General features: G+C 41.2%; 1 protein-coding gene across 1 annotated transcript in view; it reads right to left on the reverse strand.

The window, feature by feature from the left end:
• IGF2BP3 (insulin like growth factor 2 mRNA binding protein 3) overlaps positions 1-13,509 on the reverse strand; it is a 112,711-nt gene that overhangs the window by 16,970 nt on the left and 82,232 nt on the right. Inside the window, exons 4-7 of the mRNA XM_040352865.1 lie at positions 6,342-6,393; positions 6,181-6,244; positions 2,825-3,154; positions 1,741-1,875 (exon numbers count right to left, since the gene is read on the reverse strand). Of these exons, the coding sequence (XP_040208799.1) occupies positions 1,741-1,875; positions 2,825-3,154; positions 6,181-6,244; positions 6,342-6,393 (581 nt within the window). The remainder of the gene's footprint in view (positions 1-1,740; positions 1,876-2,824; positions 3,155-6,180; positions 6,245-6,341; positions 6,394-13,509) is intronic.

Here is a 13,509-nt window from a genome sequence, read left to right on the forward strand (position 1 = left end):
AATCAGCTGCAGCCACTGATCAGTGTGCACCTGTCAGAACACAATATCCCGGTGGTAGGATGCCTCTACCCACCTTGTTTGTGTGAATGGAGGAATCCCCCCATTTAGCCTGCTGGCTGAGTTATGACCAAGTATGTAGATAGGGACTTTTGATTTCCTTGCCTACATACAGTACTTGTCACCAACTTAACTGGTCAGCATTAACAGCCAGAAAAATAGTAACTTGTAGAGGGCAATCAACAATAAATGTTTCTCATGATGAGTTCTTTACCAAATACACTGATCTTTAAATTTAGAATAGGCTGAGGCAAAGGTCTCAAAGAAGGTTGCATTAAGCCCCATTTCCCATTTCAAATGGGGGTTACTGATTACAGCCAGCACTGGCAGAAACACAAGTGTAATTTTATTCGAAAACCATTATGCTTTAAACATGAAAGGAGCTTTATTAAACCACCTGCGTAGGTCAAAGCTTTCTGCGTATTCCTGTTGCAGTTTAAAAGTTTCACTGCACTCAATGGAGTATTTACTGCATACAGGTTTGTGGGAGATTGAAGAATGTTTTTACCTCCATTTAACTGCCTGATGTTTATACACATCTGGCTTTAACTTATTTCAAAACCAAGATACATTATCGGATTTATACATCTTTTTCATTTAAACCCAACTTACAAGGGTAGATGTAATGGAGGTGCCATGTTCAAGGTGCAGGCTTGGTCATCAGCCTAAACCTGGCTGCACTACCTAGCAAGTCGCTAGCCTGGAAGAAGCATGTAGAAAGTGAAATCTGGTAGGGACCGGGCAAATTTCGATGCATCTATAACCATTCTAGCTTGACAGACGTTGAGCCAACAAGCGACTTCTGTAGAACTGGAATGTTGGAAAATTTTTAATCAGTCAGCAGCTGTTGCCAATCAGCTGCAGCGGTGATCAGTGTATCCTGAGAGCAGTATGCAAGACAAGAGAATTCAGATTTCACAGTCTCTTCCAGGCTAGCGACTGTCAGTATACAGAAGGACAGCAAGGAGGATTTCTCCATCTCCCTCGTTTGTGTGGATAAGGAATCCATTTTTTTTTTGATCAGCCCTCTGGCTGATGAAAATAATAAAAAAAAGGGGCCAGTCGCCAGTTCATAATGCAAAACATAGCATCAGTATAAATGTCTAATTTATCTATAAGACAGCATTCTTCATCTTCCAAACCTCCATGTTAAATGCCAAGAGCAAACAAGTGGATCCCGCTTGACTGATGGTTAATTTACAGGTAGGGGAAACAGACATTTTACCGATTTTAGATTTAAATAAGAATTAAAATTACATTTAATGTAGGCGACCACAACTTCATTTGCCGAGCTAGCAGCTGTTGTAGCCCCTACCCTGGCTGGGATCATGGACCATGGGCCCTGGCCTTAGGGTAGCAGAACAGCACACAAAAGGTGGCTTAGCTTTCCAATGGTACAACTGTAACCCAGCCTATGATCCCTATATAAAATGCTTAGCAATGCAAGTTCTCATACACTGCTAGGACATGTCGTTGTGCATTACTGGTTGTAGATTTCACACAGCCATCCATAGAATACAAGATAACATAAAATGTTACATACCAATACATCAAGCAGTAACCCATTAAACAAAATGAATACTTGAGAGTACGTTTGACACAGGTCTTCCGTTGCCAACTTACAGTGCAACAGTCAGCACACCACACTACTTAGTCAATTTACACCTCGTGCTCTTCACTTACAATTTGGTATCCTGAGCTTCCTTCTGCATGATTTCCATAATTATTTTACAAGCTGTTGAACAGCCTTCGGGAGTTGAGTGAATAGTAATAGGTTTCTCCGCAGCGCCAGCATTTTCTTTACGGTGAATATCAATTCTGAGAAGAAAAGAAGCCGCAGATTAAAGTTTAAAAATTAGATCTGTTTTGGACTTAAACACCTAAAAATAATGGGGGAGGACTGCATTGAAAGCAATCTGTACAGCTACATCTGGAGATCACTTTTTTGGCTGAGGCAATATACATGCACCCCCCCCATCAGTTTACAAAGACCTAGGCATGTAAAATCAAGGTCAACATTAACAGACATATCAGTAATGAGGTTGGAGTGCTCACAGAGCCCTGGCTTATGAAACAAAAGGTTCAAATCACCCAGTTACGTGCTGAATAGAGTTTATCGTTCTATATTCTTTCCATGCTTGGGAAATCTGAAGCAAGCATTTGCGTGGGCAATTTCTCCAATTGCATGCTTCATAAACGGTCTGCGTTTAAGCCCTGTGAAGCAAGAATATGTATTGGCACCAATTCTAACTGATATACTGTTAGGGGTGCCATAGTTGCCAGAGTCTGGATTTGATGCGCCTAAGATACAGCACACAAAATCTGCTTACTGTTCTCAAGGTTAAAAAACACCAGTGCTAGGTGGCCGCAAATTCCCAGCGCTTCTGTAAAATAGCTGGCATCAAAGTGTTTTAGCCTTCCCAAAGGAGGGAATCATTCAATGCAACAAAAAGTCGGAGTATTAACTTAGTCCTATTTTATAAGCAAAAGGGTATTTTGACAATCTATTGAGATGCACCATAAATATTCAGCCAAATTCTCATTACATCCTTTATATACCTGGGACTGCTGCCTTTTGGCATTTGGCAACCAAACGTTCAAAGCCCTAGGGTGTCTTCACACCACAGAGTGCAGATGAGCCGCACTGGGTATACTACAGAACTGTGCCCAATGCCTAGGACAATCCCACAGTTTAAAGATCTGTACTGTGGCAAAATGGAGGAATTGGTTAAAAAAAAAAAAAAAAATGCAGTTGAACTAAACTTACTTTGACTGAGTCTGTTTAGTAATATTTCGGATTGTGGCACCCTCCTTGCCAATAATGGCTCCTACAAACTGTGTAGGAACCAGCATACGCAATGGGACCTCGGACTGGGGTTTAGGTCTTGCAGTAGCCCCAGGAGAACCTTGCCTTGGCGGTCCTCTTGGACCAAACCCACGTCTCCCTTGAGGATGCTGCTGCTGCTGCTGCTGCGGCTGAGATGGAGACTGTAGCTGCTGCTGGGTGGGTGGTTGTTGGGCTGCCATCTCATCAGGAATATAAGTCACTTTAAGGGAATAATTTTCGAGCTGGTATCCGTTCAATTTTTCAAGCCCCCTAGTTTTTGGAAGAAAGAAGAGACATAAAATAGACATTTTGAGACATTTATAGTACACATTACCCAACACATGATAAGAGGAGATCGTTACCATTGCACATATTTAGTTTTTGTTTTCCTATTTAAGTGATACACAGGCAGCTTATATACTTTTTTTTCTTTTAACATAGCAGTTTTTGGTCACATAGCAAGTGGTGGCAATCTATAATTCTCATTGCCTTTGTGAGCACACAGAATAAGATGAGATTATTACTGTTGTACGCATGTTTTTCTGTTTAAATGACAAATATGCAATTTAAATAATTGTTTTTTTAATACATCAGTTTCCAGTTGCATAACAAGTGCTAGTCATCTCTAAATAGTTGATGGCCTAAGGGATCACAAACTTTGACCCCAATTCTAGAATGCCTCTCAATTCTCTTAATTACACCAAAGGAAGCTGCATCATGCGGTATAAATTAACTTTCACATTTTAAGTGTGGGGTATTTAAAAATCATGCTGTCTTACAAAGTTAGAAAATGGGTTTATGAAAAAAATATGTATTTGCCAATAATGTCATAATTTTGCATTAAAAACATGGTTGCTGGAAACCGCAGCAGTTCTGCAAATTTTTCTGTGTGATAAAAATTTCTGTTTTAAGTTGAGATTTTGTTTTTGCCATTACTACAGGTTGCTTTCAAGCATGCATTTTATATTGACAGCTTGGCAATAGCCGTACGATTTTCAAGTCCTTCTGCGCATGAATTACGGCAAACCCAGAGCCATTTGTATCCTGCAAGCAAAACTTATGTTTACCACAAGGTGGCACAATACTCATTTTAAATGGAGCAGATGCGGTGTGACCGAAACTATAAAAAGGTAAATAAGTACATTTAGGATTGTTTTTTTTCACATGCAAATGTAGGATTTTAAAAGTATTTGTTATAACTGCACTTAAAAACACACAGAGTGCAAACTGTTTAACAAAACTTATGAAGTGACACGAATAGTGCTGATTTTGCAGGCTTCTAGCTTGTCACACACCTGTGTTGAGAGCACACAAACGTGTGGTGACTCTGCATAAAGTATAGATGGCATCCTCACATTGTCCTTAAGGATCTAACTACAGTAAGCTGAAATCTTGTTGTGCTTGGCACTTATTAAATTAACCTGTTTGTGAAAGAAGCTGGAAATGTATCCATTGTTCACGGTACTGGTTGAAGTGTTCTGCAGCTAGACCATGAAGTATTTGTTATACTGATGTGAACGGCTATTTATTAAAAATAATAACCTTAATGCAGAATACAATAAGGAGTATGCAGGTCAGCAAAACAGTCATTATGATGGCCACACTCTTCCTTACTATGTATTCACTTTATGTTATTAAGAATACAACAGCATTAGTGAGGATATGCAAAACAGCTCCACAGTAGGAGGATGCAAAAACGTGAACGCTCAAGGGTGGTCTTTAAAGCGGAGTTCCACCCAAAAATGGAACTTCCATTTTTTGGATTCCTACCGACCACCCTCCGGTGTCACATTTGGCACCTTTCAGGGTGGAGGAGGGAGCAGATACCTGTGTAATACCGGTATTTGCTCCCACTTCCTGGCATAGGTCGTCCCGGTGACACTTTTTGGATTCCTACCGACCCCCCCCTCCGGTGTCACATTTGGCACCTTTCAGGGGGAGGAGGGAGCAGATACCTTTGTAATACCGGTATTTGCTCCCACTTCATGGCATAGGTCGCCGCGGTGACCTGTGCCTACTCTGTCCTCCTCCGCTGTCTTCTGGGAGACACACATGGACAGCAGGGACCAGTGAGGAAGTAAAGCCGCAAGGCTTCCCTTACAGAGAACCAAGCAACAGGTCGGCTTCAGCTGCTGACAACGCGGGCACCCAGGACAGGTAAGTGTCCGTATATCAAAAATCAGCAGCTGCAGTATTTGTAGCTGCTGGCTTTTAAATTTTTTATTTATTTTTTGTAGGCGGACCTCCGCTGTAAAAAGGTCCACCAGATATCCAAAGACTACTCAGTATCTCAGCACAGGGGAAGCAGCTGCAATGTACCCATTTAAAATATTTGGGCACATTTCACTTCTAACAAAAATCAAGCATTTTTTTTTTTTTTTGCAGTGTACAGATACAATTTGGAAGTGTGTTGGGGTGTCATTCAAATTAAATAACACTTTTACCCTAGGATCACACTTCCGTGTTTTGTGCGTGCCGCATTTGAGTGGGCACGGCAGCCCTTTCAAAATGAATGGGCTGCTGTGCCTGCGTTTCTGCAAAAAAGGTGCATGCAAAAATGCGATCGATTTACTAAAACTGGAAAAGTACAAAATCTGGTGCATGGTAGCCAATCAGCTCCTAACTTCAGCTTGTTCAATTGAGCTTTGACAAAAAACCCTGGAGACCTGGTACACATTGAAGCCATTTGACATGTCAAATCGCATGCCAAATCATCAGCAACTGCACAGTCCGGATTGCCGCACAAATTCCCAAAAGTAGTTTCTGTACTACTTTTGGCGACTTTGGGGTACCACGCACAGATGTCTCTGAAATCGCCCCGAAGTCGAGACTGACACGGGGGAATGAAATTGTGCGAGTTAAGCGGAACTCACACGATTTCATTCCCGCGGCCAGTGTGAACCTGGGCGGAAGCCGATTTCTAGGCAAAGCTGCACCAGATTTTGCACTCTTCAGTTTTAGTAAATCAACCTCTTTAGGTCTATACCAAGGGTCTCAAACTGGTGGCCCTCCAGCTGTTGCAGAACCACAAGTCCCATCATGCCTCTGCCTGTGGAAGTTCATGCTTGAAACTGTCAGCCTTGCAATGCCTCATGGGAAGTCTAGTTCTGCAACAGCTGGAGGGCCACCGGTTTAAGACCCCTGGTCTATACTGAACATAACGAGAGCCTGAAGTGGTTGTGATACAAATAAATTAAAATTCTCATAATGTAGTCAAGTATAAAATCATATCAGACAGAGATTGAGAGTGAGCACTAGATAGAGAAGAAAGAAAATATGGTACAGCAAGGTCTTACTGTCTAGCGTGTTCTTTATTGGCATAGGTTACATTCACTACTGCAGTCTCTGTGTCAGTGTTCACTGTGGAGGTAAAGAGAAAGGAGAAAATAAATACAAATTAAAATTAGCACACCTCCAATATATTGCCAATCAAGTTTATTGCTCACAAAATTCATACCTTGCTCACAGTTTTCCACTGTTCCATATTGGGCTAAGAGGCTGTCCAGAACCTGAAGAATAAAAGAATACAAGGTAAAGGCTACAGAGTAAAAACTTCATAGAATTTTCTATGTTGCATTCATTTTTAATGACTATAAGTAAATGTAGCTTGTCACATAAATTGATTTATAAGATCACAATGCAACTAGATATGCATGGCTGCCTTCACCAATCAATAAAAGCGTAATTATGTTCATGCTTTATCTCTAGTCTTACTAATATTGGTACAATCAAACTGAAAACACAAAGAATGTAATGAAAAGCAACAACGCTGCTGAGTAATTTGTCAAGAGGCTGGGGAGGAGATCCATCTTCCTTGTTGGGCAGATAAAAGGAAAAAAAATGGCATGAATAGAAATAGCTCCTATAGTAAAAATAAAATGGCTGCGCACAAGATATCAAATGACTTCTTATTTATAAAACACATTGGCTTAAAGCCTTTGTGCCTAGAGGATGTATGGATCTATACATTACAGGGGGGGGGTTGGGAAGGCTGCACATGGGATACACTTCTTCACATTCCACATGCCTCGTTCTTATTGGGTAGCTACCAAGTGCTGGGCTTTTACTACCAACTACAAGGCTGCAGCTGCCCTTAAATGTGAAAACGGAGACTAGGGGAGGACAGGGGCTGAGCAACAGACGGAAACTTCTTTGCCAAAAAGGAAAGCGATTAGGCGCAGGATTCCCTAAATACAGAACAAAGGAGTTCTCTGGTGGTGGTGTGGGGGTGGGGGGGACACTGAAGACATGGTAATATAATACCCACACAGGAACTACATGTCAGAGGATAATGAAAAAAATGCATCTTGCAGCAGACAGAACAATGAGATCATATACAAAATATTGGCTTCACCTTGATTTGGAGGCCTAAATACATTTCAGCTCTGGTCTGAGATGCCTACAGCCTACAAAAATGGAAATTCTCTTTTTACAAAGAATCATATGACAAAGTTCCTTGTTTTATGGCGTCATAGTTTGAATTTCTGTATCTGTGAGGGTGAAGGAAAGCTTAGAAGGCACATGACTGGAAGCTCTCAAGGCCTATGGCAGGAGTGGCTGACCTTGCCTTCTTTGTGCATTGTATGAAAGGATCAGCCGGCAGCAAGGTGCTTAACACTAATCCAGTGCAAAGGTTTGCACAGCATTTCACAGAAAATTGAAATATTTAGTGGCCATAGCAAAATTTACTATAGAGACCTTGGGAGTCAGAGAAGATGATCAGTTGCTGCAATCCAAGGCAAATACTATTCATAATGTATATATATCTCTGAGCATACCATATTCAAGGCCCTTACACAGCAGCTGTGTGCCATTAACCACAGAATCCAATCAGAGGTGCTTTTCATCAGTCTGACTATTCTAAAGACTCAGACTAATCGCTCATCTGCTGCGTTTGGTTTGTTCCACATTTTTGCAATATGTTATTAGCAAACGCATACAGAGGAACTCCAGCCCAATACCATACAACTTGATTTTCAACTATGCAACCATAGATCAGCCTAAGGGCTCTTTCACACGGAGCGGATCCGTATTGATCCGATCCGTATTGATCCGTTAGCCCGTTTGGCTCAGCGGGGATTCCTCCGTTAATCCCCGCTGAGCTGTCGGCGGACAGGGCGGTCCCCGCACACAGTGCAGAGACCGCCCTGTCTCTCCTCCGCTCTCCCCTGTGGGGAATCGGATGAATACGATCATCCGATCCGTTCCGCCGGACGGAAGAAAAATAGGGTTTTCTTCCATCCGCAAAAGCGGATCTTTGGGGACGCGGATGGTTGCGGACGTTAGCGGATGCATCATCCGCTAACGTCTGCAATCCCATAGGGATACATTACAAGTCCGTAAACGGACTTGTAATAAAAGGACCGTTTGTCCGTGTGTGTGAAAGGGCCCTAAATCAGTCAGGGCACCAAGCTGGAGGTCCGTCCACCTAATTGTTAGGAGTTATTTATCATCTTTGGATTATGTTGGTGCACGAGGTAACCCCCATCAATGTATGTCGCTTATTTGCTCCCTTGTTGTCTTAAACTACCATTGAAAGTTTTAATATACCTGTTCGGATAAAAAAATAATGAAAAAACACTTCTGATCCTTCCAGATCTTCCAGTGAGTGTACAACATTTCTCTAGTAAGCCAACAATGCTGCACTGAAAACTAAAACAATGCAATCAGTAGCTTATGAAGACGGAGGGGAAGGTGTACTGTAGTCTTCAACACTTCTTGTCCTAGGGCCAGGCTTACACCAGGAATTATTATTATACAGGGTATAGCACCGACAGTTTGCACAGTGCTTTACAACTGTAGGGCAGATCGTACAATTACGTCCGCAACCAATTACAATACAGGAAGAATCAGAGGGCCCTGCTCATTAGAGCTTACAATCTAGGAATTGCACGGTGCATTTCTCTGCGATTCACACGTGATGCGATTTTGCACTGGACCGCCGTAAAAAAGTAGAGCAAAAAAAAAAACACACACACACACACACACACACACACACACACCCCAAGCAGCCCACATGGTACTTCTGTACCATTCGATCTGGTGCAGGCAAACTGACTGTTCACGGTTTGGATTGCCCAACATGTGGGAAACGTGCATGGAATGCAGTTTGCGCAATGCTTTCTGCTGTGAACGGCCCCTTAGGCTCGATTCACACCTACGCATGTTGCTTTTGAGCATTTTTGCAGTGCTTGCTGCGTTTTTCGACATGCGATTTTACCGTGATTTGCGGTTTTTTTTATAAAAAAAAAAATTCCCGGCAATTTTTTTTTTTTTACATTTTCTTTAGCAACCAGCTATAAACAGGTTAAAAAAATCTAAAAGCTAGTGTATGGCAATATATTATATTTTGTTCTTGTGCTTTAAGACTACACAGTGCAACATTTAGCCATTGCCTTTAGATGGAAATCTGAGCACCCTCTGTGCATTCCATCATAAGAACACTGCATAGCACACCATTAAAAAGAGGCACTGCTGTCTGCTCACATAATTTGTAATAAAAACCATCTTTGCCATTCTGAAGCTTCCCTCCAAGCACTTTGCATATTAAATTTATATATATATTATATATATATATATATATATATATATATATATATATATATATATATATATATACATATACATACATATACATACATACACACACATACACACACACACATACACAATGTGTGATATATGTGATTCTGTACATGCCAAATATGCTGCAATCATTTTAACTGTGGGCAGCTAAAGCTGCTGCCTGTTCACTTCCTGGAATTACACAAAGACACAGCTCCAGCTCTCATTGGACCTCTTATGACTCCATCCCCCTACCTTCCTGGCAAACTCACGAGAGTGAGAGAGCGCTGTGCAGGATGTCATAAGCCTAGGCTTTTTCCAGACAAGAGACAGGAAGTGGGCTGTATAAGGTATTTACAGGCAGAAAAAAAAAAAAGTTAAAAAAAAAGGGCAGAGGATTTAATAGATGAAAAAATGACCGACGTTACGCTATAAGCCAGCCCATTGGCTAAAATCAACACCGACCCAAGGCTTTGCACTAGCTGCGTATAAAGTTACGATGATTTTTTTTCCTTATTTGCCTGTTTAGCCCCAACTATGTAAAAGGGCCAAATGTTTATTTCTGGGATAAATTAAAGTGGAGTTTCCATCCCAAATTTTTTTTTCTTCATTATTGTGCTCATTAGACCTAAAAAATAAATAAATGTTGTACTCATCTGGAAATGCCTGTTGCTATGCGATCCCACTAAATCTGCCTTTGGAATCACCTAGGATTCTGACATCATCTCCCTCTAATGCTCCTGGGAAATGCGTGTCATCATTTCCCAGGATGCAGTGCGCTGTCCAATTATCACTCCCCATCCAAGACTTCCAGGAAGTGCTTGTGGGCTTCACAATGCCCACAAGCAAAATGACAACGGTGTGGACATTTTTGAATACCTATGCGGAGCGGCGGCGGATTGCAAAATAGTAAGTGACCGGATTTATATTATAAAAACGCATGATGAAAGGACATACATTTAAAAAATGCCAATTGTGGTTGGAACCCCGCTTTAAGGACTTCAAAGTTTACAATAGAGAGGGCTGGGGAGGTGGCCAAACCAGATTAAACTCCAACTAGAGAGATGAAGTCCCTGAAAATATATGCAGCAGCACTCCTCTTCCTTCCCCACCCTCTGTTCATACTTTTCCATCTCTCCTGTGGAGTGACGCAACTGTTGAGCTTAAGGTTCAGACTTATCCCCGGGGTACTAAATCACCATTGATACAAGATTTTCATAGCTACCAATAGTTCTTAAAATACATGGTACTCACATATTTGCTACAAATTAGCGTATTGCGTTTAGAATGTATTTTTGGATAAGCACATTGAATCGATACATAACATGTTAAAACGGGGAAACTCCACCCAGAAATGATATATCAGTCTTGTATCAAACAGCCACGACTTCTTCACAGCAATTCGTATCTCCTCCTATACCCACAATGACATCTCGGAGTCGATTTACTAATGGCAAATAGACTGTGCGCTTTGCAAATTGCAGTTGCACCTCTACAAGTTGCTCCAGAGTTTAGTAAATAAGCAGAAGCTCTGCTGACATTATCATCCAATCACGTGCAAGCAACAAAAAAAAAATTTGCAAAGTGAAGCCTTACCACATTTACAAATGTTCTGGAAGAGCAACTACCCTTGCAGAGTGCACAGTCTATTTGCCTTTAGTAAATCAACCCCAAAGTGTCAATCTTCTGCAGAAAAATTCTCCAGTTTCTTTTCTACACTGTGAATAAAATGTTTTATTTTTTATTTATTTATTAATGGCATGCAACAGATACACTAGAATGGTAACTTTACAGAACATATCGGCACTATCATGTAGCATATGCTCAGCCAAAATACAGGTACAGCTTGCCAACAATGAAGCTGCTGTAAGCAACAGTAAAATAGTTTATGTATGCATGCAGAAAGCAATATAAAAAATGTATCAAGGTGTAGGAACCCCTTTGGGCTGGCCATATGAATGCCAACCTAGTTTTAGAGAAGGGTCTCCCAGACGTCCACCAAGAGCCACTGGCATAACGGAAGGGGGAAGGGGGGGAGATAATGTGTGGTTTCCAATATGGAGGGGGGGTATAATGAGAGAGAGAGAGAGACACAGAGAGACAGACAGACAGACAGACAGAGAGAGAGACAGAGAGAGAGACAGAGAGAGAGACAGAGAGAGAGACAGAGACAGAGACAGAGAGACAGACAGAGAGAGACGGAGAGAGACACAGAGACAGAGAGAGAGAGAGAGACACACAGACAGAGACAGAGACACAGACAGAGACAGAGAGAGAGAGTCAGACAGAGACAGACAGACAGACACAGAGACAGAGAGAGACAGACACACACAGACAGAGAGAGAGACAGACAGAGAGAGACAGACACACACAGAGAGAGAGACAGAGAGAGAGAGAGAGAGAGAGAGAGAGAGAGACAGACAGACAGACAGAGAGACAGACAGACAGAGAGAGAGACAGACAGAGAGAGAGACAGACAGAGAGAGAGACAGACAGAGAGAGAGACAGACAGACAGACAGAGAGAGAGAGCGACAGACAGAGAGAGAGACAGACAGACAGAGACAGACAGACAGACAGAGAGAGACAGACAGACAGAGACAGAGAGACAGACAGAGACAGAGAGACAGACAGAGACAGAGAGACAAAGAGAGATTCCATAGTTTGTAAATTATAGAACTTTTTCATAAATCAAAATATACTTATTGGGATTTTTTTTTTTATATGAAAAATATGTAGCAGAATACATATTGGCCTACATTTTATGAAGAAATTCGATTTTTTTACATTATTATTGGATGCGTTTTATAGCAGAAAGTTAATAGTTTTTTCCAAAATGGTTTTATGTTTTGTTTGTCGTGCAAAAATGCACACAGTGATCAAATACCACCAAAAGAAAGCTCTATTTGGGAGGGGGATTTACTAATTTTATTTGGGTATAGCGTTGCAGGACTGTGCAATTCTCAAACTAACGCAGTGCAGTATTGCAAAAAACGGCCTGGTTATTCATTAAGTGATAAAATAATTATTACAGTATTAAGAGCATTAAAACTTCCTTTTAAAAACCATAAGCTTCTCCTACTATGTACAGATGACCCAATAACCAGAAACTCTTAATGGCGCTCACAGATAAGTAGCAATGCAACCAAGCACCAGATTTTATACTCTGGCGTTTCGTGTGAACAGCTGTCATCAATTATACACCAATTAAAAAGGACTTCCACTTAAACTTGCCAACCATTATTAAATGTAACTGTACACCATCTATGGAGAGAGGAGAAATCCTGAAGTTTTGCACCAGGTACCTAGTGCCAGCATTAAAAGCATGTTCTACTCCAGAAAGTGATGTGCCAATAAAGCGGATTAAAAATAAGCAATACGTGGATGAAGCCTTCGCTACAACCATCCAATGCAGTGAGAGATAATAAAAAATAAACCCAATTCAAAAACACAAATCCTGACGTAGGGACTAATCCTATGCATATAGTGTGACTGCAGCAGCCTCCCCGCTCACACATACTTCACTGACCCACACTGCTAAACTGGACGTAACACTTTGCGACCGAGCTAAAAACACAAGCAGAAAGCCCTGAACCCCAGAGGGCTGAGAGCATTCCTTCTGCTGATGGCTTTGAGCACACACACTCGGAAGTATTACCAGGAATTGCAGGATTTCCACACCCACAATTGTTAAACATGATCTCCTATAGAACACAGGAACGTACAGCCCCAGAGCCTGACACACACATCCTTGTGGCAGCCATCTTATTTTCCACACCATCTTAACTGGATTACACCAAACAATTCAACACAAATTTGTGAATAAATCTGATAATACAGGTTTAAAAAAATTATAAAAAAAAAATACATGGTTACCCGGGTGAAAAAAAAAGAAAAAAATGACTTTAGCTGTTCAGCATTACTGTGCTTAGAATGTAGCTTAAAATCCTTACAAAAGATAAATTAGAATTTATAAAAGGGGGGGGGGGAGAAGAAAGAAAGAAAGAAAAAAGAAAGAAAAGAAAGAAAGAAAGAAAGAAAATAAAATACAGAGAAAGAGAGA

The sequence above is a fragment of the Rana temporaria genome, chromosome 5 (assembly GCF_905171775.1).
Source record: "Rana temporaria chromosome 5, aRanTem1.1, whole genome shotgun sequence".
Taxonomy (NCBI): domain Eukaryota; kingdom Metazoa; phylum Chordata; class Amphibia; order Anura; family Ranidae; genus Rana; species Rana temporaria.